We start from the raw sequence: 27,679 nt of genomic DNA, 5'->3' as shown, positions 1-27,679 counted from the left end.
TAGTTTCTTTGCTAGTAAAAGGGGGCTGCAGACACTACACTGCCGGGCTTGACTCAATCCTCCCGCCGGGCTTGGAGCGGAGCGCCGAGTTGGGATCCAGACCCTGCCGGCCGCCTACTCTCTTCTCTGGCCGTCAGTAGGGTTGCCAGCGTTAGCAAATAAAAATACTGGACACCCAGTTAAATTCGAATTTCAGATAAACATTAATTTTATCTAATAAAATGTACCAAATATTGCATGAACATACTCGTAGGAAAAAAATTATTCACCGTTTTTCTGAAATTCGAATTTAACCGGGCGGTCCTGTATTATTTCTGGCCTTGGAGCATTGATTGCCCCTCTCTTGGGCTGCAAACACCCGGCCTTAAAACGGGCGATCATTTGGTCCTCAAGGCCTGCTCGGAGCTGACAGCCGGGAAGTCCCGATTTCAGGTCACTTTCCCGTAGCTTTCGCAAAGAAAACCCGTAACCCACCCAGGCTGGGGCGCAGCTCTGCCTCTTGACCCCGCCCTTAACGGGAGGCCCTGCCCACATGTCGCGAGAGCCGCGCGGCCCCGAAGGCTCTGAGGCGGAAGTGAGACGCCGGAAGCGGCCGTTGCCATGGATCCTGAGGAGGACTGGCTGGTGGAATCCTTGCGCTTGTAAATCATGCGGGGCTGGGAGACGGGAGCTGGGCCCGAATCTGGCCTGGCGGGCGGATGGGTGCAGGTGGAGGCACGTTGGAGATCCTGGTGCACAGTGGGCCAGCTGTGGCCTCCGGGCTCGCGGCGGCGGAGGACTCCGCCTGGGCCTAGGCCCCCGTCTTTAGGAAATGGCTCCTTCCTGCGTGCGCGTGTTGTGAGATTACTAGTAAGAGCCGGGCTTGTGAAGAAGCAGTGCCCAGTTAGTTTGCGCCAGCCTCTGAGTTCAGCTCAGAACACAAATGACCTCATTGATTTTCATGTCAACCTTGGGAGTTCAGTTCTGAGTTCAGCTCAGAACACAGATGACCTCATTGATTCCTCATGTCAACCTTGGGAAATCTGGGTACCCTGGGAGGTCCACACACGAGGACAGAGGCTCAGGGACATAAACAGACTGGCCTGGCCCCAGAAACAGGGAGTAAAATGCGAAGCAAACTCGGTCCCACGTCTTCCTGACTCCAGAGCTTGGGCCACTGAACCATGCGGCTGCCATCTTGGAGTTATCTGAGCTGTGAAGTGCTGTGCATCGTGTGATTTTATGTCCCTTTTGTGCAGGTACCAGGATTTCTATGCATTCGACCTCTCAGGAGCCACTCGAGTCCTTGAATGGATTGATGACAAAGGTGGTATACCTTCCTGGCCCTGAAGGAGAGGGAATTTCACTCCTGAGCTGGGTTTCAGGAGCTAAGCCTAGAGGGACCCAACCCACTCTTCTGGGCACCTGAGAGTCACTTGTAGCAATCTGATGCCCCATCAGCACTAATATTCCTTTTATTAAGATCTTTGACCGGGAGCAGTGGTTCACGCCTGTAATCCCAGCACTTTGGGAGGCCGAGGTGGGCAGATCACCTGAGGTCAGGAGTTTGAGACCAGTCTGGCCAACATGGTGAAACCCCGTCTCTACTAAAAATACAAAAATTAGCTGGGCGAGGTGGTGCACACATGTGCACCACCAGCTACTGGGGAGGCTGAGGCAGGAGAGTCACTTGAACCCAGGAGGTGGAGGTTGCAGTGAGCCAAGATCATGACACTGCATTCCAGTGTGGCTAACAGTGAGACTGTCTAAAAAAAAAAAAAAATCTTCAGGGTGGGCACTTCGGGAGGCTGAGGCAGCGGCAGCGGGCCAGGAGTTTGAGACCAACCTGAGCAAGGAAACCCTGTCTCTACAAAAATTACAAAAATTAGCCGAGCATGGTGGCCCACGCCTATAATGTCAGCTACTCTGAAGGCTGTGATGGGAGGATCACTTGAGCCTGGGAGGTTGAGGCTGCAGTGAGCTGTGATCAGACCACTGCACTCCAGCCTGGCTGACCTGGTGAGACCTTGTCTGAAAAAAAAGAAAACCAGATACTCAATTCCTCCATACAAGGCTGCACACTGAAGGAATTTATCCTTACTTTGGGGGATTGGGTGGAGTTTATAGACCTATCCATGGTCTGCAATCTTTCTAACAATTTGTCACAGCTACTTCTGCTTCTTTTTCCAGGAGTCTTTGTTGCTGGCTATGAAAGCCTGAAAAAGAATGAAATTCTTCATCTGAAATTACCGCTCAGACTTTCTGTAAAGGAAAACAAGGTAACTTGAAATATAAATGCTGAGTATGTCGACTTTTATTTATTTATTAAATATTTGTGGTGCTCCTGTTATCTACCAGGTATTGTCCTGGATACTGGAAAGACAGCAAGCGCTAGGCCTGCCCTTTTAGTCTACTAGAGGGAGGCAGATATGCACAGAGATCAATGCTGTAGAATGTCTCGTGGTTTACAGAGGGCTATCAGAGGAAGAGGTGGGTTATACTTTATCAGAAATAGATTTAGGGAGCGATTAAGGATATAGAGGGCAGTTGAAGTGCTCAGAGTGGTTAAAGTCACCTAGTGAATGTGTGGTATGTAAGGAGTGAGGAGAATATGGTGAGGACAGAAACTCAGGGAACACATTTAAGGGATGAGTACAGGAAGATGAAGCCCCAAAGAATACTAAGAAAGAATAGCCTCTGAGGTAGGGGAATCTCAGAAAAGGTCAATGTTTCTGAAGCCAAGAGAAGAGAACTTCTCAAGAAGAAAAGAGTTAGTAGCTGTCTAGAATTCCAATAAAATCATTCAGATGAGGAATTGAAGGCCAGGCACAGTGGCTCACGCCTGTAATCCCAGCACTTTGGGAGGCCGAAGTTGGGCGAATCACAAGGTCAGGAGTTCGGGACCACCCTGACCAACATGGTGAAACCCCATCTCTACTAAAAATACAAAAATTAGCCAGGTGTGGTGGTGTGCGCCTGTAATCACAGCTACTCAAGAGGCTGAGGCAGGAGAATCGCTTGAACCTGGGAGGCGGAGGTTGTAGTGAGCTGAGATCGTGCCATTGCACTCCAGCCTGGGCAGCAGAGCAAGACTCTATCTCAAAAACAAAACAAAACAAAAATCATTCAGATGAGGAATTGAAGAGTTCATTCATAAGACTGGCAATTGGGAAGCTCTTGGTGACCTCTGCTACAGGATTTTTGCTGGTGGTGGTTAGGCCCAAAGACTAAAAATGAAGAGGAAGCAGAGTCAGGAAATGTAGGGAGGGAAGAAGCTAAAGCAGCAACTAGTTGGAAACACAGATCTGAGGGAAGGTTTCCTAAACACAGAGGCTTGAGCAGAGTTACAAGTTGTGGGAAAGTAACCCTCGAAGAGGGAGAGGGTGAAAATGAGGGAATATCACAGGGAACATGCTCCTGCTTCCAGGAATAGAAGATGAGGATAGATCAGGAGTCCAGGGGATGCTATTAGTCATCAGAGGACAAGGGAGGAGTGAGGTATACAGGCAGATGACCTTGTAGGGCCACATAGGGGCAGGAATTGGAGTGTTTGCTCCTGAATTCCTTTTTGTTTGAGACAAGGGCTTGCTCTGTCACCCAGGCGGGAGTGCAGTGGTGCGATCCTGGCTCACTACAGCCTCAACCTCCCATGCTCAAGTGATCCTCCTGCCTCAGCCTCCCGAGTAGCTGGGACTAGAGGCATGCACCACCATGCTTGGCGAATTGTTAAATTTTTTTGTAGAGATGAGGTCTCGCAATGTTGGCCAGGCTGGTCTGGAACACCTGGCTTCAAGTGATCCACCTGCCTCGGCCTCCCAAAGTGCTGGGATTACTGGCATGAGCCATTACTTCTGGCCCCACATTTCTTTTTTTTTTTTTTTTTTTTGAGACAGGATCTCACTCTGTCACCTAGGCTGTAGTGCAGTGGCGTGATCTCAGCTCACTGCAACGTCTGCCTCCTGGGCTCAAGCCATCCTCCCACTTCAGGATCCCAAGTAGTTGGGACCACAGGCATGTGCCACCACACCAGGTTAGCTTTTGTATTTTTTGGTAGAGACAGAGTCTTGCCAAGTTACCCAGGCTGGTCTCAAACTCCTGAGCTCAAGCAATCCTCCTGCCTCCCAAAGTGCTGGGATTGCAGGTGTGAACCACTGCACCTGGCCTTTTTTGTTTTGTTTTTAAATTATTTAATGAAATAAGAAACAATCCGAGTGTGGTGACTCATGCCTGTAATCCCAGCACTTTGGGAGCAGGAGACTGAGGTGGGCAGATCACTTGAGGCCAGAAGTTCAAGACCAGCCTGGCCAACATGGTGAAACGCCATCTCTATTAAAAATAAAAAAAATTCGGCCAGGCGCATGGCTCACGCCTGTAATCCCAACACTTTGGGAGGCTGAGGCGGGCGGATCATGAGGTCAGGAGTTTGAGACCAGCCTGGCCAATATGGTGAAACCCCATCTCTACTAATAATACAAAAATTAGCTGGGTGTGGTGGCATGCCTGTAGTCCCAGCTACGTGGGAGGCTGAGGCAGAAGAATCGCTTGAACCCGGGAGGTGGAGGTGGCAGTGAGCCAAGATCACACCACTGCATCCAGCCTGGGTGACAGAGCGAGACTCCGTCTCAAAAAAAAAAGAAAAAAAAAATTAGCTGGGTGTGGTGGTATATGCCTTTAATCCCAGCTACTCAAGGGTGGCTGAGGCACCAGAGAATCCCTTAAACCCAGGAGGCAGAGGTTGCAGTAACCTGAGATGGCGCCACTGCACTCCAGCCTAGGTAACAGAGTGACACTCTGTCTCACAAAAATAAGTAAATAAATTTATCTTAGGGCGTCACCATGGTATGAAGTTGGGTCGAATTGTTTAGAACAGAAGAGGCCAAGAGGCTAGACAAGGACATAGAAAAACACTGCTCAGCCTGGGAAAGGCTAGATCCTATGCAGATGTGGCCCAGTTTTTATCATAGCCTGAGGACCACCCTACCAGGGCCATTAGGAGTGCTGGCTAAAATGCATATTCCTAGCATACTTCCCAAACATACTGAATTAGAATCTCAAGAGAGAAAGCTCAGGAAAAATGCCAAGTTTGTAGATTGACATGGTGGCTCACGCCTATAATCCCAGCACTTTTTGAAGCTGAGGCGGCAGACTGCTTGATACCAGGAGTTCAAGTCCAGCCTGGACAACATGGCAAGTCTGTCTCTTTACAAAATTTAAAAAGTTAAAAAAGACCAGGCATGGTGGCTCATGCCTGTAATCTCAGCACTTTGGGAGGCTGAGGTAGGCGGATCACCTAAGGTTGGGAGCTCAAGACCAGCCTGGGCAACTTGGCGAAAACCCATCTCTACTAAAAATACAAAAATTAAATGGGTGTGGTGGTGCACACCTGTAGTCCCAGCTACTCAGGAGGCTGAGGCAGGAGAATAGCTTAAACTGGGGAGACGGAGGTTGCAGTGAGCTGAGATCACGCCACTGCCCTCCAGCCTGGGCTACAGAGTGACACTCTCTGTCTCAAAAAAAAAAGTTTAAAAAAAAAAAAAAGCCAAATTTGTACTCATAAAACCCAGAGGCTACAGAGGCTATCATCTTCCCCATCTCCAGTCAGGCTTGAGTCAGGGGTTCACCCAGACTGAGCCTCGCTGTGAGAAGTGATTTACATCCCTGCTCACCACCAGGTTTGCCTTGTTTCTTCTATGGCCACCTCCTTTTCCCTTGCCTCTCGTTCCTTACATGGAGATAGTAGAGGCTAGTGGCCAACAGTATGGACTTGGGCTAGACAGACTTTGGTTCAGATTCACAACTTAATACCTGCATGACCTTAGAAAAGTGGCTGAAGCTCCTTGTGCCTTAATTGTGTCATTTGTACAATAGGGATAATTATAGTACCTATATCATAGGAGGTTGTAAGAATTAAATGTGATAAAACCCTAAACACTGCGCCTGACACAGTGAACACTGATAAGTTGTCATTGTTAATTTTTATTGTTAGAGGAATCCACCTGGTTTCCAGCAGGAGAATGGAGGGAGAAATGGGGATGTGTCCATTGCTTTCTTTGATGAAGCTATTAAGCTTCTCTGACTTCTCTAGGAAGGCCTGGAGTATAATGCTTGTGCTGTAGTAAACGGGGCTAGTGAAAGGCTAGAAGGGTTTTGGATGTACAAAGGAAAAAGGAAGCTGTATGTGTAGGCAGCTGAGACCAACATTGCCAAATACCAGCACACCAACGCCCTATCACCAGCTGAGTGGCTTCCATGGCCTCCTGCCAGGCTGGGACCTGACTCCTCACTTAAGAGTTCCTCTGAAATGTTCATTTGAAGAACTGGTTCTGATTGGCTACTCCTTTGTATTGTAGGGCTTATTCCCAGAAAGAGATTTCAAAGTGTGCCATGGAGGATTTTCAGACAGGTCTATCTTTGATCTAAAGCACGTGCCACATACCAGGTATGGTCAATTCTGTGATCCAGACCATCCACGCAGGATGGGATGCCTGAGGGGTATTCTGCCTCCTCGTCTCCATTCCCCCCCCTCAGCACATGGGCACATGTGAGTACACAAGTGCGTGCACACAGATACGCCCAGATTTAGAATACAAAGAAACCACTGCTGTGGCTTCATAGCCCCCCAGAACCCTTTGACTACTGTAAGAAACAGGTCTACCGGAGTTGCTCCAGGGAATAGATACGGGACAGAAAGATGCTCTTCTGTTGCTCTTGGGTGATAATTGCTTAGTTGGGAGAGGCTAAGAGTCTCTGGGTCAGGTGGTGTTTGGCCCCATACTGGTGTCCTCTCTAGGTTACCATCATGACACATGGAAGCTTAGGCTCAGTCTCCCTAAAGTGGACTGAGCCTGCCTCTTATCTGTGAAGTGAGGGTGGTTGGCCTTGATGATCTTGCAGTAAGATTTCCTGATACGGGAAGTGGAGTCCCAAGCTAAGTGGGCTGGAGAGGGGAAGGGACCTGTGTGGATAAGCTCCCCATGGTCTGGACTGATTTTCTGTTTGTTCTGAATAGATTGCTGGTGACTAGTGGCCTTCCAGGTTGTTATCTGCAGGTGTGGCAAGTTGCAGAGGACAGTGGTGAGTGAATTTGACTTGATGGGGTTTGGGGTTCTAGGAAAGTGTGACTCATACACCCCTGTCCCCTAATCTGAGCCAGTTAAGAAGTAGACTCAGGCTAGGGACAGTCTCATGCCTGTAATCCTAGCACTTTGGGAGGCTGAGCTGGGTGGATCACTTGAGTTCAGGAGTTCAAGACCACCCTGTACAACATGGTGAAACCCATTTCTATTACAAATAAAAAAAATTAGTCGGGCGTGGTAGTGGGCACCTGTAATCCCAGCTACTGGGGAGGCTGAAGCAGGAGAATCGCTTGAACCCGGGAGGTGGAGATTGCAGTGAGCAGAGATCATGCCACTGCACTCCAGCCTGGGCAACAAGAGCAAAACTCTGTCTCCAAAAAAAAAAAAAAAAAAAGGAAGTAGACTCAGAGCCAGGTGCAGTATCTACTTTAATGCAGACAAGATGAATTAGCAACCACGACATGACATCCAAGCCCCAAATGGAGCTTCCTGTAACCTGCTCCTAGAATTGAGTTCATCCAGAGAACTGCTGTCCCTAGGCAGGGGCAGTGGCAAGGGCAGAGCTAAGGCTGCTCAAGTGAGCTCACCTCTTTGGCAGCATTAAGCATATATTAAGAGAAGCCTCAGATGTAGAATACAGAGAGGAGAACCTGCCTGTTAACCTAGCGGGTGGAGACAACCAAATAAAAACTAAAACTTGGCTGGGTGCGGTGACTCATGCCTGTAATCCCAGCACTTTGGGAGGCCGAGGTAGGTGGGTCGCCTGACCAGGAGTTTGAGCCCAGCCTGAGCAACATGGCGAAACCCCATCTCTACTATACAAAAAAATTAGCTGGGCATGAGGGTGCACATCTATAATTCCAGCTACTCGGGAGGCTGAGGCAGGAGAATTGCTTGAACTTGAGAGGTGGAGGCTGCAGTAAGCTGAGATTGTGCCACTGGACTCCAGCCTGGGCAACAGAGTGAGACTCTGTCTCAAAAAAACAAAAGAACCAAAACAAAACTTGACTCAAAGCCAAGGATGTTCCATTCAGTGTAAAAAAGATGTGGACTTTCTTGTCCACCTTAAAAGACAATGACATCTGTAACGTGACCTGTACTTGCTAGGCTTTAGCAAGTCACTCGAGGTCATGGAACATGTTTTTGAAGAAATAATATCAGTTCATGAATTCTGTACCTGTTACTTGTCGCTGAAGGTGTGACATCAGCAGCGTGTTCATTCCTTTTCTTCTACCTGTTCTCCACAAAAATATAAAAAGCCAGAATTGCTTTTTGGGTTTTCAGATGGCATTATCTTCTATTTGCAAAAAACAGTTTATAAGACAGATAATAAAGAAATTGAAATGTTTCTTCTGATGGTTTCAAAAATGTAAACATAAGTCAGAGTGGTTATGTCTCAACATCATCTCTTGCCAACCGGCAGCTCCTTTTCTTTCTTGACCTTCTAAATGTTCAGGGGATGACAGCTGGCTGGCCTGTCATGTTTCAAACCTTCATTAAAGTTCTGGATTTTAGCCTCTTTTCGTTTTCCCCTAGATGTCATTAAAGCTGTCAGCACCATTGGTGTGCATGAGAAAGAGGAGAGTCTCTGGCCTAGGGTGGCTGTCTTCACCTTGATGGCACCTAGAGTCCTCCATGGGGCGAGACTCTGCAGTCTGCAGGTCGTTGATCTGGAATCCCGGAAGACCACGTACACCTCAGGTATTGTGGTACTTTGCCCTTTGCTGGCTGCTCCAGCCAGCATCACCCCCCAGCCCAACTCAGCCACTATGGAAACTGAGTTCAGCCCTGTGTGCCAGGTGTTGGGGATACACGGTGAATAAGAGGTGAGCCCTGGCCTCAAAAGGCTCCCATGCTGGGGCAGGATTAGGCAGTCCCAGGGACCAGCACCCAACCAGCCAAGCAGACAATGGCAAGATGAGTGGGAAGGGAGATGTGATTTATTCTGCCTGGGACTGGTGGAAAGGGACCTGTGACCAGCCAGCCCTGCCAGATTGCCAGACCCATCTGCCTTCAGCTGCTTGTCTCCTTTGCTCTTGGTCTTCCAGATGTCAGTGACAGTGAGGAGCTGAGTAGCCTGCAGGTCCTAGATGCAGACACCTTTGCCTTCTGCTGTGCTTCGGGCCGGCTGGGGCTTGTTGACACCCGCCAGAAGTGGGCACCGTTGGAGAATCGCAGCCCTGGCCCTGGGTCTGTTGGAGAGAGATGGTGTGCCGAAGTTGGGAGCAGGGGCCAGGGCCCTGGGCCCAGCATTGCCAGCCTTGGCTCAGATGGGCGTCTTTGTCTTCTTGACCCCCGGGATCTCTGCCATCCTGTGAGCTCAGTCCAGTGCCCAGTATCCATACCTAGCCCTAACCCAGAGCTGCTACGAGTGACTTGGGCCCCAAGCCTGAAGAATTGCTTGGCCATCTCAGGTACTGCCGAGCAGGATTTTGTCTGTTATCTGATCTCTTTCTTTCAGGGGAGTGTTGCGTGCTCAGGAAGGAGCCTCCAGCAACATGATAAACCTGACTCCAGAAGTTAAAGTTGCTCACAGAGAAATTCGAACTCTCCAGGTTCTTCAGTGGCAGGCCTTTTCCCCCACTGGCTACTAAACTTCCACACACTGGCAACAGGCCTTTCCTAGCCTAGCAGGAATTCAGGTCTTAGGTTGGTGGAGGGGCCTGCAGACAGTAAGACACTGAGACAGACATAGGGCTGGGTCAGAAAGAAGAGGGGACAGTGGCTAACATGGTGAAACCCTGTCTCTACTAAAAATACAAAAAATTAGCCGGGCACGGTGGCGGGCGCCTGTATTCCCAGCTACTCGGGAGGCTGAGGCAGGAGAATGGTGTGCACCCGGGAGGCGGAGCTTGCAGTGAGCTGAGATTGCGCCACGGCACTCCAGCCTGGGTGACAGAGAGATACTCTGTCCCAAAAAGAAAAAAAAAAAAAAGAGAAGCGGGGACAGGACCTCAAGGGTACTTCTCAGCCTACTTACCTTTTGAAATGTAGCAAGCTGGCCAGGCGTGGTGGCTCATGCCTATAATCCCAGCACTTTGGGAGGTCGAGGCGGGTGGATCACAAGGTCAGGAGATCAAGACCATCCTGGCCAACATGGTGAAACCCTGTCTCTACTAAAATAAAAAAAAATAGCCAGGTGTGATGGTGCACACCTGTAGTCCCAGCTACTCGCCAGCTACTCGGGAGGCTGAGGCAGGGGAATCACTTGAACCCGGGAGTCGGAGGTTGCAGTCAGCTGAGATCACGCCACTGTGCTCCAGACTGGCGACAGAGCAACACTCTGCCTCAAAAAAAAAAAAAAAAGTAGTAAGCCAGTTAGGTCAGCAGGCTCCTGGGTCTGGTCTGGTGGCATCTAGTTGCTTGGGTACTTAATGTGGGTATCTAAAAGCCAACAGGAAGGATCTGTTGAGACAGGTGGGGGTTGAAAAAAATCATTGAGAGCAAGAAAGGATGATTAGAAATGCCAGGACCCAGAAAGAATAGAAAAGCGAAGCTCAGGTAGAGGGGCTGGCTCTTCAGTAACAGGAAGATGGCAGGATGGGATGAGTGTGCGTGCAGCTAGATTGTGCAGGGATGTGAGGGTATTTCTCTCCAAAGGCTTCTGTTTCCCCCACTGAGTAGGAGACAAGGCCATCTGCTGAGAGGGACCCAGAGGTAGGGGATTGGAATCTGGGGCAACTTGCAAAGGTTTGAAGAAGTCTCTTAAGCCTCAGTTTCCTGGGGAAAATAACAGTATCTGTGTCATACAGTTCTGAGGATTAAAAGAGGTAATACTTGTCCAGAATTAGCCTTCAAGCCTCATGCGTAACAGGTGCACAACGATGCTCATGGTTACATGCCCCAGGGAGTCATCAGCTGCCAACACTGAGGACAGATGCTACTTGCCCATGGTTAGCCTTTAAGTGCCTTGATTCCTCATCCAATAGCCTGTTTTGGTACCACAGAGCGAATTATTAAAAGTTTTAGGGGCTGGGTGCAGTGGCTCATGCCTGTAATCCCAGCACCTTGGGAGGCTGAGATGGGAGGATTGTTTGAGGCCAGGAGTTCAAGACCAGCCTGGTCAACGTGGTGAAACCCCCATCTCTATTAAAAAAAGAAAGAAAATTATTTTAAAATAAAATTAGGGATTCATTGTCAAGCCTCTTTTCTATATTCTCAGGTTTTGATGGTACAGTCCAGGTCTATGATGCCACATCTTGGAATGGAATGCAGAGCCAAGTAGAACCTCTCTTCACTCACAGAGGTCACGTCTTCCTAGATGGAAATGGGACGGACCGTGCTCCTTTGGTCACCACCCACACCTGGCACCCCTGCAGACCAAGGACTTTGTTATCAGCAACAAATGATGCCTCTTTGCATGTGTGGGATTGGGTGGACCTTTGTGCCCCTTGCTGACACCAGCATCTTTCCATCCAGGCCTCTAGAAAGGGGAGGAGCTGCTGTAGTAGCAAGGCTACTGATGTAGGACTCAAGTGACTGCCAGTCCCTGTTACCAGCTGTGTGGCCTTGGGCAAGTACACCAGCGTCACTTAGCCTCAGGTTCCTTATCTGTAAAATGAGGATAGTAAGAACTACCTCGTAGTGATATTGTGAAGGTTAGAAGAAATGCATGGCGTAACTACTTGGCAGCTACTGTTACATCTGGGACTGTAAAATGGCAGTGTTTTGTCCCTGTCTTCACACTAGTATAGGGAGAATCGAAAGAGCTAACAAACATGCTTTGTGAATTTTTTTAAAGAAAAAAATGTAGAGGGGCCAATAAACATAAAAAAATCCCAGCCCTAGTAGCAATTAAGGAAATAGCAAAACAAGATTTCTGCTCGTCTTGAGTGGTTCTCATGGGTACACAGGTGCACTTTCCCACACTTGTCCCCCCAAGTGACTAGGTTCAAGGGACATTTGCTTTTGGTGGCCCCACGAACATTTCCTTTTGAGGGCCCATAGTGAATATTAAAGTGTGCTGGACATGGTGGCTCGTACCTGTAATCCCAGCACTTTTGGAGGCTGAGGTGGGCAGACTGCTTGAGCTGAGGAGTTTGAGACCAGCCTGGGCAACATAGCAAGATCCCGTCCCTTAAAAAAAAAAAAAAATTGGCTGGGCATGGTGACTCATGCCTGTAATCCCAGCAATGTAGGCAGCCAAGAAAGGTGGATTACTTGAGTCCAAGAGTTCGAGACCAGACTGAGCAACATGGTGAAACCCTGTCTCTACTAAAAATAGAAAAATTAGCTGGGTGTGGTGGTGTGAGCCTGTAGTCCCAGCTACTCAAGAGGCTGAGGTGGGAGGATTGCCTGAGCCTGGCAGGTGGAGTTTGCAGTGAGCTGTGATCATGCCACTGTATTCCAGCCTGGGCAACAGAGTGAGACCCTGTCACATACACACACAATAGGTGATAAATAAGTTGTTCACTCTGTCAGCATCTATTAAGCCCTTCCTATGCGCAACACTAACTACATGCTAGAAATACATAAATGAGAGGCTTCCTAAGGTGGTTGAATTCTTCTTTTTTTTTTTTGTAGAAATGGAGTCTTGCTCTGTCGCCCAGGCTTGCGTGCAGTGGCGTGATCTCGGCTCACTGCAACCTCCACCTCCTGGGTTCAAGCAATTCTCCTGCCTTAGCCTCCCAAATAGCTGGGACTACAGGTGCACACTGCCACACCCAGCTAATTTCTTTTGTATTTTAGTAGAGACAGGGTTTCACCGTGTTGCCGAGGCTGGTCTCAAACTCTTGAGCTCAGGCAATCCACCCACCTTGGCCTCCCAAAGTGCTAGGATAACAGGTGTGAGCCACCGTGCCCGACCAAAGGTAATTCTTAAAGAAAAGAGGCCGGGTGCGGTGGCTCAAGCCTGTAATCCCAGCACTTTGGGAGGCCGAGACGGGCGGATCATGAGGTCAGGAGATCAAGACCAGCCTGGCTAACATGGTGAAACCCCGTCTCTACTAAAAAATACAAAAAAACTAGCCAGGCGAGGTGGCGGGCGCCTGTAGTCCCAGCTACTCGGGAGGCTGAGGCAGGAGAATGGCGTAAACCCGGGAGGCGGAGCTTGCAGTGAGCTGAGATCCGGCCACTGCACTCCAGCCTGGGCCACAGAGCCAGACTCCCTCTCAAAAAAAAAAAAAAAAGAAAAAAAGAATGTCATGCCACAGCCCATCAGTGACTTTTGACAGATATTTGGGTAAGTTCTTCTCTTTTCCAAAAACACGACTCATGACTTAATCATATTTCATGAATCTAATTGGTATACTCATAGTATGTGTAAATTGTGCTTTGTTTTGCAATTCTAGAAAGTTGTGGGAAAATATTTTAGTTTAAACACACAAAAAGAACCATTTTCAGAGGTAGAAACTGTGTTCCATTTATTTCTAAATCCCATTTGTTCTGTACATGAGTCCTTCCAGGGTCTCTGTTCGGCTCTTAAAGAGAGGCTCAAATCCACAGGAACCCGTTGGCCTACACATAAGACTCTTCCCCAGGATCTGGAGACCCCAGCCCTGAGGACACCTGAGCATAGACAGGAACTAGTGCGCTTGAAGAAGGTGATAGAAAGGTAAGCTCTCCAACTAGGACACTTCTTAATGCCATGGTTCCTAGTTACTGCTCTGGACATATACAGAAAAGGCTTTATGTACTTCATTATTCTGGCTCACAACCTTCTAGACCCAGTCTCACATTTTTAGGATACAGTATGAGCTGTAAGGCTCTACTGCAAGCGCTGTTGCGCATTTAAAGCAATCCTGCCACACAAATTCTACTTAGATTGAATTGTAAAATTGCTGGTTTTGTAGACCAAAACAGCAATCTTGTAAGGTTCAACCCAATACATTGAGAGGAGGAGTAAGTTATGGTTAAAAAGCCAACCTCTAGTGTTGGAACTATTCTTTCCCTTCCTCCAAAGGATTAAGTATATAGAATGCTTTCCTCTCAATTGATGCCAAGTCAATCCTAAGAAAAGGCATTTGGGGAAATGTAGACATGTTCTGAGCCCCAGTCCTCTCAGAGAACAATAGAAGACCTTTATAATTTCCTTTAGTTAATAAACCCATGTCTAGCTGCCACGTGCTTAGAACAAACAGCCCACAGCTGACCCAACCATCATTAACGTCATCAGTGCAGTAGTGCAGAGCCGCCTCTGTCCTTGAGGGAGGGTCTCAGAGACAAGAATCTCACCCCATTGCCAAACTGAAAGTTAAGGCACAGAATCACAGTGAAGACTCACTGAGATGGTGATATAATCAAATTCAGAACTAGTCTCTGAAGACTCTGGAAACTGACTTGTCTCAACAGCACAAATAAGAAAACCCTGACTGCTATTTCATAAGCCAAGTGAGTGTTTAGTGAGAGAAAGAAAAGTCTGTCAGACTGAAATCTTAATTTTCTCTTTATCTCATGTGAGTGATGTGGTAGAGAATCAAGGGCAAGACAAACCCTTTCTTGGGATGGATTTCCTACTGTTTTCAGCCTCAATGCTTTAAAAACATTTCTTCTACATTTAGGGAACATTTAGAGTCTCCCATGTGGGTTCTCTGATGTGCACTAAAATGTGAACTATTGTTGAATCACCTCCCACATTCACTACATTCATAGGGTTTTTTTTTTTTTTTTTTTTTTTTTGAGATGGAGTCTTGCTCTGTCACCAGGTTGGGATGCAGTGGTACGATCTCGGCTCACTATAACCTACGACTTCCTGGTTCAAGCAATTCTCCTGCCTCAGCCTCCCAAGTAGCTGTAATTACAGGCACACACCACCATGTCTGGCTAATTTTTGTATTTTTGGTAGAGACGGGGTTTCACCATGTTGGTCAGAATGGTGTTAATCTCCTGACCTTGCAATTCACCCACCTTGGCCTCCCGAAGTGCTGGGATTACAGGTGTGAGCCACCACACCCAGCCAGGGGTTTTCTCCTGTGTGAATTTGCTGCTGTATAATGAGACTTGAGCTCTGATTAAAGCTTTTCCCACATTCCCCGCATTTACAGGGTCTCCAGTGTGAATTCATAGGTGGGTAATGAGGTTTGAGTGGTCACTGAAACCTTTCCCACATTCCAGATAGGGTTTCTCTCCTGTGTGGATCCTTTGATGGCTGGTGGGGGTGGAGCTCTTTCTGAACTTTTTTGCACACTCTGGGCACTGGAAGGGTTTCTCACCAGTGTGCATTCTCCAGTGTACACTGAGATGTGAGCTACTGATGAAACTTTTTCTACACTCACTACACTTATGAGGTTTCTCTCCTGTATGGGTTCTCTGGTGCGTAATGAGGCTTGAGCTCTGGGTAAAGCTCTTCCAGCACTCTCCACATTTGTAGGGCTTCTCCACAGTGTGGATTCTCTAGTGTGCTGTAAGGTTAGAATGATCACTGAAGCCTTACCCACATTCAAAGTACCCAGATTTATCAGATCCCTTAAATTCCAACAAAATGACAGCCCCACCAGGGAGGGGAAGGTCATCTTAAGCATGAGAAATTCATCCCTCTAATAATCTAAGGTTGACTCTAGTTTTAGTTTGGGGTTTTCCATGTTTATTTTTTCTATTAACCAGGCTAAGTGATAATTAATTGTAGTTAAAATTCAGGTCAAGCATGGTGGTTCATGCCTGTAATCCCAGTACTTTGGGAGGCTGCGGTGGGAGGATGACTTGAGTCCAGGAGGACTTCGAGATCAGCCTGGGCAACATGGTGAGCCCCTGTCTCTAAAAAACAGAAAAGAAAAAGAAAAAGATTTTTATTAAAAAAACCTAAATAAATTCAAATAGAAATTTAAAGATAGACCAGGCACAGTGGCTTAGACCTGTAATCCCAGCACTTTGTGGGGGCCAAGGCGGGTGGATCACCTGAGGTTAGTAGTGCAAGACCAGCCTGGCCAACATGGTGAAACCCTGTCTCTACTAAAAATACAAAAATTAGACAGGCATGGTGGTGGCACACCTATAATCCCCGCTACTCGGGAGGGTGAGGCAGGAGAATTGCTTGAACCTGGGAGGTAAAGGCTGCAGTGAACCAAGATGGTGCCACTGCACTCCAGCCTGGGTGACAGAGTGAGACTCCGTCTCAAAAAAAAAAAAAAAAACCAGAAACAGAAATTTAAAGATAAAATCATAAACACTCATAATTCAGTTATACCTTTTTTCAAGGTAATTAAAGTTCAAACTTAGGGGAACAGGCTTTCCTGGGTGCCACCTACTTCTCTGTTCTTTTCCCAACTCCTGTGCTTTCCACACCACAGAACAGTAAACTGGGAGCACTGAGCACCTGGTTCCCCTCTCAGCCCTTGCCCAGTGCTGGCGTGTCCGAGTTTAGAATCCCAGGGCTGACTTTGTTGGTGGAATGCTAGCTCCTACTCATTTCCCACCTGCGCTGGACGTTTTCTGAATCTCCTTGAAGTCCCGGAGAACTTCATTCCAAAGCTCTTCACTTTTCTGCAGCCTTGTGACCCCATCTGGCTGGGGAACTGGAAGTCCTGCTCAAGGAAAAGCAGGAGGGGACATCATCATAATTATAATGATAATAATGAAAACTAACATTTGCCAAGTGCTAATACTGTGTCAGGATCCTCATAATAGCCCAAGGAGGTAGAAACCATCATATGTCCACTGTCCAGATGAGAAAATGGAGGCTAAGGGTGTTTAACGAGGTTGCCCAAGAACAACAAGCCTTTTAAATGGCAGACTGTTGTATATAATCTATGCAGTGTTCACATCCATGGAACACTTTATTTTAAATTATTTTAATAATAACATTATTATTTTTCAACTGAGTCTGGGTCTCACTCTGTTGCCCAGGCTGGAATGCAGTGGCATGATCACAGCTCACTGCAGCCTCCAACTCCCAGGCTCAAGTGATTCTCCTGCCCCAGCCTCCCGAGCAGCTGGGACTACAGGCATGCGCCACCATGCCTGGCTTATAGGACACTTTAGATGGAAACAAATGACTGGAACTTTTAACTCCTACCTTTCTCTCCTCTGTTCCTGTAATGTTGTTACTAAAGGCAGGAAGGGTGACTCCTTGGTTATAGGCAGAGCAAGAGCCTCAAAGTGGTCTTTGTGAGCCACCCTGGACTACTGGTTCAGTAGAGGGTTGAGTCAAGCAATATTTGAGGACAGGATATAAACAGTATTCCCTTAAAGTTGCCACCAATTTTTCCCCCAATGAGGCCATTCCAGACCTAAATTAGTCATAGCAGAGCCAGGACAATAATCACATCTCCTGATTCTGAGCCTGAATGCTTCCCACAGGACTGCATTGCTCCCACTGCTCTGAGGTCCACTGTGGGGGAGAGTTGCCACTGGGATTCTACCTCAAGGCCTGGGTACCAAGGCTCCAGGATTCTTCTTGAGACTCCACTACTTCATTACCATCCCACCACATCTTCTAGTGCTATGCCCTGGTTCCCTTTGGAATCCTCTCAATCCTGAAGGCGGCCTCCTACCACCTCTAAGGCATCAAAGGTGTTAGCAAGTGCCCAAAGACTCATCAGGGCATCCATCTCATCATAGAAGGCACTGGTGTGTAGGTGCTCCTGGCTTTGCAGTAGTTGGTCAGGAGGTTTTTGAACCGATAGCAACATTGCTCCAGGGTTCACATGAAGCCATGCTCTTGTAGCTGCTCAGCCATAATCTGGTACACCTGGTGGTTTCAATGGCCGATGTGGAGTTTTTCATGGATCCAGGCCTCTGAGAATTCCCAGAAAAATCTTGGTTTCCTTGTATCCCCAGTGTACTTTTGCCACCTTCTCATCCTCCAGGGCCTGCCACTCCAGCTAGCTCCAGGTCTTGGCTTTCTCCAGATTAGCACCTGGCCAGACTTGACTCTCACCCCAGCCACTGAGCAGTCTTTCATATTCTCCTTTTCTCCAGAATGTGAAGATGTAGACTCTGCGGGTTTTCCTCCTACTCCATGTGGGAGTTCACTTTGGGCCTATGGATTGGAAAATCTGTTTGCAGGCACACAAAAGGGAGATGTGATGGGTTTCTCCAGAATGTGAAGATCTAGACTCTGTGGGTTTTCCTCCTACTCCATGTGGGAGTTCATTTTGGGCCTATGGATTGGAAAATCTGTTTGCAGGCACACAAAAGGGAGAGGTAATCGTTTGGTAAATCTAATTCCAACCATTTTATGTGCCAGGGAGAAGAGAGAGTCATTTTTTTTTTTTTTGAGATAGAGTCTCGCTGTGACACCCAAGCTGGGGTGCAATGCACAATCTCGGCTCACTGCAACCTCCGTCTCCTGGATTCAAGCAATTCTCCAGCCTCAGCCTCTCGAGTAGCTGGGATTACAGGTACGCGATGTCATGCCTGGCTAATTTTTGTATTTTTAGTAGAGACAGGGTTTCACCATGTTGGCCAGGCTGGTCTTGAACTCCTGATCTTAGGTGATCCGCCTGCCTCAGCCTCCCAAAGTGCTGGGATTACAGGCATGAACCACCGGCCCAGCTGATAGTAATTTTTTTTTTTTTAAGTCTGAGGGGGTTCTTGGGAAAGCTCAGTGAAAAGAACAATTAGAAAAAAAATTCAGGCCCAAATGCGCAACTATATATCTGTGTTCACCTATCTTAAATAAAATTCAGACACATACCTAAACTGACCATCTCCCTAAAATGAGCTTTCCTTTCTGGGTCAAGAAACTCATCCTTGGTGAAACTGACTATGGTATTGGCTTTCTTTTGAGTAAGATTTAAGAAAAAATAGATTTGAAACATTCAACCCAGGGGGAAAGGGTGGGAGCAAGGGGATGAGGGAAAGAAGACTACACACTGGGTACAGACTGAGGGATAAAAGACTGCACATTGGGGTCCCGCGGTGGCTCAGGCCTGTAATCCCCGCACTTTGAGAGGCTGAGGCAGGCAGATCACTTAAGATCAGGAGTTCAAGACCAGCCTGGCCAACATGGTGAAACCCCATCTCTACTAAAAAAAATACAAAAATTAGCTGGGCGTGGTGGCACATCTCTGTAATCCCAGCTACTCGGGAGGCTGAAGCAGGAGAATCACTTGAACCCGGGAGGCAGACATTGCAGTGAGCCAAGATTGTACCACTCCACTCCAGCCTGGGTGATGGAGTGCGACTCAGTCTCAAACAAAAAGAAAAAAAAAAAGACTACACATTGGGTACAGACTTGATGGATAAAAAAGACTACCCTTGGGTGATGGGTGCACCAAAATCTCAGAAGTCACCACTGAACTTTTCCACGTACTCAAACATCACTTGTTCCCCAAAAACTACTGAAATAAAAGTTTAAAAAAAATAAATAAGAACAGACATAGGGGAAAAGAAAAAAAAATTCAACCTGAAAAACGTCTGGAGTACAGAAACTCTATAGCTAACTTTGACTATGGGAAAAAAAAAAAAAAGGCATTCTTACCCAGTATGACCTCATTTTCAGAATTCTGCTGAGTTATTTCTAGGTGGTTCTTCTGTCCAGATTCTGGATCCCTCCATGCTCCTAGGAGATATATACAGCCGAATCACCAGGTGTGGCTAACTCCTGAGGAAACATAACACTCCCTCTCAAACACATGGCCTCGGAACAAAATGCCTCTCTAATGCCTGAGTCAGGGCAAGTGACAAAACAGAAGAAACAAAACAGTGATTATTTTAGCTCTTAAATGCAATAAAGGGGGCAGGAGGAGAGAGAGAAAAGAAACAAGCTGACATTTATTAAACACCTATACACTGAGCCAGAAGCTTCTCAGACTTGCCCAGAGTTACACAGCGAGTCCAGGGTGTGGCTGGGAATTCAACTCAAGGCTGTTGGACTCTGAAGCTTTTGGTTTTTGTTTTTTTTCCTCCACTACACAATACTGCATGCCATGTGAGCAATATCCCGACACAGAATGAAGTAATGAGTATCTTTAAGGCAAACAAGCACATCACTAGAATCTAATGATTTCAGGGTCAAAGAAAAGAATAATTTTAATATAATCCCTCATTACCACAGCCGTGGCACTGGCCTCATATGGGTAAGGAGATTTGGGCAAACTTTTGCAGGCTGATGAAATTTTGGAGCCTAAATTTTAAAGTTACTGGGCCTCCCTGCTGGGTAAAATTCTTTCGGAATTTCTGAGCGGCTTTAGTTGGTTGCAGGAGCCCCACTCTGGTAGTAAAAGGTGACCTGAAGGGGGTTGGGGGCTAGGGGAGGGAGAGCATTAGAAGAAATACCTAATGTAGACGATGGGTTGATGGGTGCAGCAAACCACCATGACACGTATATACCTACGTAACAAACCTGCACATTCTGCACATGTACCCCAAAACTTAAAAGTATAATTAAAACTATAGAGAAAAATTAAAAAATATATAATCTGTAAAGACAAATGACTTAATAGTTTTCTCAAAAGGAGAAAACTGAGCTGCGCCTCAAGAGTTATATTTCTATTTTAAAAAAAAGAGAGAGAAAATGTGACCTGTATAAGAGAAATGGCTGACTCACCTCGCCACCCTGCTCTTCTCTGCAGGAATTCTGAGCCAGAAGATCAGTGGTAACAACACACTTTGGCTGGGGGAAGAAAAAGGCGGCATTAGAGTACATGGCTCTCGGCTCCTACTGGGGACTAGCCCAACTGGGTTCAGACACAGAACAGCCTTTCCTCCTCCTCTTAGTATCTGCTTTGTCCTATCAAAGGAAGGTTGGTGAAAAACCAAAATGAAACATTTCTAAGATGCAAGTTTTAGGTCTTCCTCTCCATATCCATCTAGGTACTGACTGTCAGGGTTTTATGATTTTGTTTTTCAGGTTTTTTGTTTTTTGTGTTTTTTTTGAGACAGGGCCTCCATTTGTCACCCAGGCTGGAGTGCAGTGGCACGATCTTGGCTTCAACCTCCTAGGCTCAGGTGATCCTCCCACTTCAGCCTTCCTGAGTAGCTGGGACTACAGGTGCCTGCCACCATGCCCAGCTAATTTTTTTTTTTTTTTGTATTTTCAGAGCAGACGGAGTTTCACCATATTGCCCAGGTTCATCTCGAACTCCTGGGCTCAAGCAATCCACCCACCTCGGCTTCCAAAGTACTGGAATTACAAGCACGAGCCACCACAACTGGCCTTGTTTTTCAGTTTTGATAAACACCTGAGTCATCTAAATTGGTTTGGGGACACTTAACTGTTTTAAGGATTACTGAACCTTAGTTTAGCCCTACCCTTTTGCCCTTCCCACCAACCAGACCTAAAATCTGTCTCCAACTGTAACCTATTGGGACCAGTAATCTCTGACTCACATAAGGAAATGTGCCGCAGGCTCCCCTATGTTGTTTTACAAAACATGCCAACCGAGGTCCTTCTTCACTTTGGAGGTGCCCATTTAGGATCTCAGAGATTCATGCAGTCAGCCTGAGCTCCACATACCAATCTTCCAAGTAGAAGGGAGCTGTACCTTCTACCCCACTTTCTGCACTCAGAGAGTACTTCTATGCCCTCCCCACAGAAGGGTACTTCCTTCCTCCCCACGCTGCTACTACTACTTGTTTTTTTTTAACCTGATTTTGGACTTTTTTTTTCTTCTAAGCTAAACATCTTTCAGTACAGGTAAGAAGGCTGGCATCACATCTGGGAAATGCCTTAACAGATATCTGAGGAGTTACTGCACATTAAGTTGGTAACAACACACTTCGGTTTCAATGCGTACATAATCTCCCCTTGATGCTCTTCAATAGAGATGAGGTTCTTGTCTATAGATCAAATAAATCACAGTATTAGGAAAAAACATAACAGCAAATTTGGAAGTATAATCAATTTAAGGAGAAGCAAAGGAAAAGACTTAGTAATGGGGCATTATTGTCTACACCTAGAGGATACATTATCTGAAAGCTTAAGAAAGCCCTTATCTTAGGAACCTGAAGCTGAGGATAATCTCAAGTTCACTTAGTGCCAGTCACTTTAGTTTTTAAAAAAATTTAACTTAAACCCCAGCCTAGGCAACATGGCGAAACCCAATCTCTACTAAAAATACAAAAATTAGCCAGGCATGGTGGTGTGCGCCTACAGCCCCAGCTAGTTGTGAGGCTGAGGTGGAGGATTGCTTGAACCTGGGAGGCAGGGGTTGTAGTGAGCCAAGAATGCACCACTGCACTCCAGCCTGGGTAACAGAGCAAGACTCTGAAAAAAAAAAAAAAAAATTAACTCCTCTTATTGTGTCTTTTTCCTTGTAAGACATTAACTAAAAGTTATTGGTAGTAAATGGTGACCGTTTTACAATTGGGTTTCATTACTGACAAAGTCAAAACAAGCAGTAGGCCGAGCGCGGTGGCTCAAGCCTGTAATCCCAGCACTTTGAGAGGCCGAACGGGCGGATCACGAGGTCAGGAGATCCAGACCATCCTGGCTAACACGGTGAAACCCCTGTCTCTACTAAAAAAAAAATACAAAAAAGTAGCCGGGCGAGGTGGCGGGCGCCGGTAGTCCCAGCTACTCGGGAGGCTGAGGCAGGAGAATGGCGTAAACCCGGGAGGCGGAGCTTGCAGTGAGCTGAGATCCCGCCACTGCACTCCAGCCTGGGCGACAGAGCAAAACTCTGTCTCAAACAAAACAAAACAAAACAAAAAAAACAAGCAGTAATCTTTAAGAGTTCAAATTAGTGTAAGATAGGAAGGACTACAAAACAATCTGATTTTTCAGTTGTAATTAAAGTGCTCCTTTTCTTAAGTAAAATAAAATTAATAATCAGTCACTGGCAACAATCATTATTAAGAGGTCTTTTAGGGCAAAATTTAATAGTACAAAGAGGTTTACAAAAATAGATCGATGTTATTTTGAGGAATACTGTAATTTTTTTATCAATTCAGTTTTGATAAATTATACCTAATCATAGAAAAATGATCCCAATTCGAACTTGATATAAAAAAAAAAGGAGAGATGAAATTAACTCAGCTAGGTAACAGATCTGGCAAAATATAAGAATGAAAAAAATTGTACACAGGGCACTTATTTCATATCCAGAGGTAAAAACATTTTCAATTAGTAGCCTATCTTCTTCCTGTAAGCAATCACAGATTCTAAGTTGATCATGCAGTACAAAGCCACAGCAGTCAAAACCTTCTGTTTGATGCAACACACAAAGTTGTTTGTTTCCTTATTAAAATGCGAACTGGTTGTCTATTTTTCTTTATCCCATTTATTCGTATTCACAAATTAACAAATAGCGTCAACAATTATTGTAGGTGAAGTGGGGTATTGCTGGATCAAAGGCTCTATAAGACGTCTTTACTGACTGAATCTGAAGGTTTATTGAGTTCAAACCTCACACCTTTTTCACCTGTTAGATATTTTACTTTAGCTCGTGCTTTCTCATGTGCATCAAAATACCAGTTATTGCGTATCTTGTTGTACTTCATGAGGTCTGCGGCAGTCAGACCAGAAAAACAGCAGTCTATCAAAGTTGGGTTCAATGTCAGCAAACTAGGCTTTGCCTCCGTGACCGAGGACACCCTCGCTGCCCTGGCACACGAACTTGTACTTCTTCCAGTCCTGAGGCTGGTGCTCCTTGCAGCAGTAGGAAGGGCGGCTGTAGAGCAGCAGGTTCTCCATCTTCCCCCACAGCTCGCAGTACTGCCAGTCTCACTCGCTCGGCTCGCGGGCCCGCCGCTGTCACTGGTCATGGCGAAGGCAGCTGAGCAGGAGAGGTGGCGGCCCGACGGCCTCGTCCGAGGCTGGGGAGCGGGGAGAGAGATAGGGGCCGTTACTGCGCCATGTACCTGCTTCCCTTGTCTCAGGGAGGCCGGCACCCAGCCCCCCTCGGCCCAGCCGCTTCCGAGTCCTAGGCTCCTGCGCAGCGCCGGCGGCCGCCTCAGCGTCTCATCGCCGCCGTGGGTTGAGAGAACGCGGCCTGTGCGGCGAACCGCAACCTGGGCTTGGGCGCGCGGGCCTGGGGTGTGCAAGACTGGTCCCCTCGGCCGCCTCAGCGTCCCAGGCGGTCGGGCCCAGGCTGTGGAGGAGTGCAGGGCAAGCAAGCGCAGCTCGCTCCACGCATTCTGCGCGTACACACCATGGCCCCGCTGCGATCAGGGCGTGCGGCGCACGTGGGCCAACACTGCTACTTTTTTTTTTTTTTTTTTTTTTTGAGACGGAGTCTTGCTCTGTCGCCCGGGCTGGAGTGCAGTGACCGGATCTCGGCTCACTGCAAGCTCCGCCTCCCGGGTTCACGCCATTCTCCTGCCTCAGCCTCCCGAGTAGCTGGGACTACAGGCGCCCGCCACCTCGCCCGGCTAGTTTTTTGTATTTTTTTTAGTAGAGACGGGGTTTCACCGTGTTAGCCAGGATGGTCTCGATCTCCTGACCTCGTGATCCACCCGTCTCGGCCTCTCAAAGTGCTGGGATTACAGGCTTGAGCCACCGCGCCCGGCCAACACTGCTACTTCTTACCACCCTTGTGGACGGGCTGGAGTTCTACTTTGGGGCTGTGCTTCAACTGTTCCTCGGGTTCTGGCTGTGAACTTCTTCACTATTGCCTGAAACAGGCAGTTCTGTCTGTGCTTGCTTCGGACAGATGTTTAGAGAACTCAGTACTGATCCTGAGGGCTCCTTCTCCTTTGAGAGCACATCCTGTCCCTCCTCAAGGGGTAGAAGTGGTCAAAATTCTGTAGGGACTAAAACTTAAACATCCCAAACATAAAAAAACCAGAGGAAAGGCTGGGCGTAGTGGCTCATGCCTGTAATCCCAACACTTTGGGAGGCCAAGGCGGGTGGATCACAAGGTCAGGAGTTTGAGGCCAGCCTGGCCAATATAGTGAAACCCTGTCTCTACAAAAATACAAAAATTAGCCGGGCGTGGTGGTGGGCGCCTGTAGTCCCAACTACTTGGGAGGCTGTGGCAGGAGAATGGTGTGAACCCAGGAGGTGGAGGTTGCAGTGACCCGAGATCACACCATTGCACTCCAGCCTGGGTGACAGAGCGAGACTCCATCTCCAAAAAAAAAAAAAAGCAGAGGAAAAAGCCAGTCTTATGCAAAAGCCTGCAACAGCAGTAAAGAGGGTGGACATGTGGAAGGCTTTATGGAGATAAAGCCATGGACCACCGCATCCTGGCCACCCAGCTCTCTGGGGACTGCTCCTACCTGCCTTGCCAACCCCTAGGCAAAAAAACATAGGATAATTCAGGTGTTTTGCAATAGGCTCAATACTGTCGATAAAGGCCACTGAAGCTGCTTGCCTCTAGCTGGCTGCTGCAGAATGAGAGCTGTTCTCCAAAAAGAGATCCCTGTCATATGTGCTCCTCCTTGATCAGAGTGAGGCTCATGCCATTTTAAGCAATTTTCTTATTTAATGGCAGGGACGGACACTCAGAGCAGCCAGTGTTGTGCATTCTCTGAAGAGTCAGACTCAACTTGGAAGGAAAGTTGCAGCTACCATGGCCACGAAATAAGCAAATTCCAGTTTAACACAAATAGTGAAGTACTACACATCGCCCACACTGCTAGCAACCCAAGGCAGCTCTGTCTCTCACATACCTCTATTTTAACTGCTCAGAACTATGTTTTTATATTTCACCTCCAGCCTCTGTCTTCCAGGTTCTTTCTGCAAGTCTTTCACCAGGGCCACTGCCTCCTCTCCACTCTCTGGATGCTGCTGTGGGACCCAGATCTGGATCTCCTGGGGAAGGACAGTCAGGAACTGTTCTAGGAACAGCAACTCCAGGATCTGCTCTTTTGTACACTTCTCTAGCCTTAGCCACTGACAACAGAGCTTCTGGAGCTGGAGGAGGGCCTCTCGGAGTCCTGATGCTTCTTGGTAATGGAAATGCCAAAAGCTCTGGCAGGATGTCTCCGGTCCAGAGTAATTCCCTTGAAGGGAAATTTCCTGCTCCCAGTGGGAATCTTCTTCCAGTTTAACTGTTTGGAGATCTTGTACTGAAGGAGTCTGGATTTGTTGGTCCACAGCTACAGCCATTGTTCAGGTCAGAGAAGAGCCTTGCAACTGCACTCTGAAGCTCAAACATCTTCTATCACCTCACTGGGAAACCATCTCAGAACTCCCACTTAGAAGCCACTAAATGGAACTTCTCTTGAAATTCTAGAGTCAAGAGACATACATTACAAAGTGAACTCTAGTAAAAATCTCAAGTGTTAGCCCAGCAGGCTTGAGGTGAAGAGAGTCTTCCTGTCCCCGCCCTGCTGCATGCCCTGGTGCCTGTGGAGTCACTGGTGGGGTGGCAGTTCCCCAAGTTTGATAAGAGGAGTCAAGGGCTAGTGATCTGGTTGAAAAGTAGAGGAGCTTGAAGCTGTGTTTGCATAGCAATTAATTTAAAGCTGAGAAAACGCCAATTATCCACTGACGAATGTGGGTGGGCTGACGGAGATTATATATGCGACAATAAACTGCCCACCCTCCCAAGCCACTGGTCTTCAGAACTACAGGGTGTTGCATAGCAAATGTCTAGTACCAGTCAGACTCACACAGGTAGTCGCACCTTGAAGAGCAGCTTCGGGGTGGAGCCGTCTCTAAATGTCAGAGATTCAAATACTCCAACCGCTCAACTACCCTCGCCTCCGGCTGGATTCTCAGCCTTGGGCGCACCGTTCAGGATTTCTCAGCGCTGGCATCCTAATTCTAGCCCAGACAGGGACATTTACCCTGGTTAAGGTTGCAAGCTTTAAGAGAAAGGATAATAAAAATAGACTCACGGGATGGTAGAGTTGGAGAGTTAAGAGATACTCTGGCTTGAACTCCCTTAAGAGCTGAGGCAATCATGGCTTAGAGACCTCAAGGGACTTGTTCAAGGTCACGTAGCTGGTTTAAGGCAGGCAAATGAACAGTGGCTCAATCCTTCGACTGCAGACTGGGTGGCTTACACTGGAAGGTTACTCTGCTCCGCGGGCGACTTTCTCTGCAATCTTTATAGGGCAAACGTGGGCCCCGCGGCCAGGGGCGCCTCGGCGGCTACAGGGCCAGCGTCGTCCCTCCAGGCTCAGCGGGCAGCGGGAATAGGGCGCCACCAGCACAAGGGGCGTATGCTGCCTCCGGGTCAGATCGCGGGGACTCGGGGCCAGGGCTGGAGGCCGCTGGACCCTGGCTCGAGGCCCAGGCCCGAGGTGAGAGCTACTCCCGCCCGCCGAGGCCCTAAGAATACGGACGACTCGGCCCCCGTGACATGTTCTCCGCGGGGACGCAACGTTCCCACACGACACTAGAAGCCCGAGTACGGGCCCTAAACACGGCTATTGGGATAACCACCGAGCAGCGGAAGCGGAAACACTCCGTGTTCTCCGGAACTACATTTCTCAGAGGCCGCCGTCCGAAGACAAACAGCAGCATTAACCAATAAAATGTGAGGATACCTCAGGCGCCTATTCGTTTCAGACGAATCATTGATGATAGGTGGGACTTTTCTACAAGCCGGATAAGTGGGGCGGAGTCGCGAACCGCAGCCACAACTCGAGCAGCTGGGGAGGGTCTGGGTCCTGCCTTCCAGGGGCAGTGGAGACCTCTCGCCCTGCGCGGCCCTGGTGGTAATGAGCGAGAGGGCTCTTTACAAAGTTTTTTGTTTTGTTTTGTTTTTTATTTTTTGAGACGGAGTCTCGCTCTGTCGCCCAGGCTAGAGTGCAGTGGCGCGATCTCGGCTCGCTGCAACCTCCGCCTCCCGGGTTCAAGCAATTCTCTGCCTCAGCCTCTTGAGTAGCTGGGATTACAAGGCGCCCGCCAC

At 47.8% G+C, this 27,679-nt stretch overlaps 2 protein-coding genes across 10 annotated transcripts; one reads left to right on the top strand and one right to left on the bottom strand.

Moving 5' to 3' along the window:
• Positions 1-547: 547 nt before the first annotated feature.
• WDR73 (WD repeat domain 73) lies at positions 548-11,836 on the top strand. Its single transcript, XM_007990279.3, has 8 exons — positions 548-641; positions 1,239-1,306; positions 2,170-2,258; positions 6,330-6,418; positions 6,989-7,053; positions 8,592-8,756; positions 9,104-9,469; positions 11,218-11,836. The coding sequence occupies exons 1-8, from the start codon at positions 601-603 to the stop codon at positions 11,451-11,453; spliced, it is 1,119 nt and encodes a 372-aa protein (XP_007988470.3). The 5' UTR covers positions 548-600; the 3' UTR covers positions 11,454-11,836.
• Positions 2,294-27,679, bottom strand: LOC119620316 (putative SCAN domain-containing protein SCAND2P). 9 transcript variants are annotated; one of them, XM_073013070.1, is made up of 7 exons: positions 26,661-27,662; positions 25,488-26,049; positions 22,843-23,690; positions 20,482-20,547; positions 19,414-19,536; positions 16,406-16,513; positions 11,801-12,131 (listed from the first exon to the last, which is right to left on the bottom strand). In XM_073013070.1, the coding sequence occupies exon 2, from the start codon at positions 25,924-25,926 to the stop codon at positions 25,495-25,497; it is 432 nt and encodes a 143-aa protein (XP_072869171.1). In that variant the 5' UTR covers positions 25,927-26,049; positions 26,661-27,662; the 3' UTR covers positions 11,801-12,131; positions 16,406-16,513; positions 19,414-19,536; positions 20,482-20,547; positions 22,843-23,690; positions 25,488-25,494. The 9 variants fall into 9 exon arrangements, with proteins under 9 accessions (XP_072869177.1, XP_072869176.1, XP_072869171.1 ...); XM_073013068.1 differs by lacking the exon at positions 11,801-12,131 and adding an exon at positions 13,401-15,746; XM_073013075.1 differs by lacking the exons at positions 11,801-12,131; positions 16,406-16,513; positions 25,488-26,049 and adding exons at positions 2,296-3,073; positions 8,233-8,289 and having other exon boundaries at positions 19,414-19,494; positions 20,482-20,549; positions 23,366-23,690; positions 26,661-27,679.

This window comes from Chlorocebus sabaeus, chromosome 29 (genome assembly GCF_047675955.1).
Source record: "Chlorocebus sabaeus isolate Y175 chromosome 29, mChlSab1.0.hap1, whole genome shotgun sequence".
Lineage (NCBI taxonomy): Eukaryota > Metazoa > Chordata > Mammalia > Primates > Cercopithecidae > Chlorocebus > Chlorocebus sabaeus.
The sequence above is the reverse complement of the archived record's forward strand: the minus strand, read 5'-3'. Positions and strand labels throughout refer to the sequence as shown.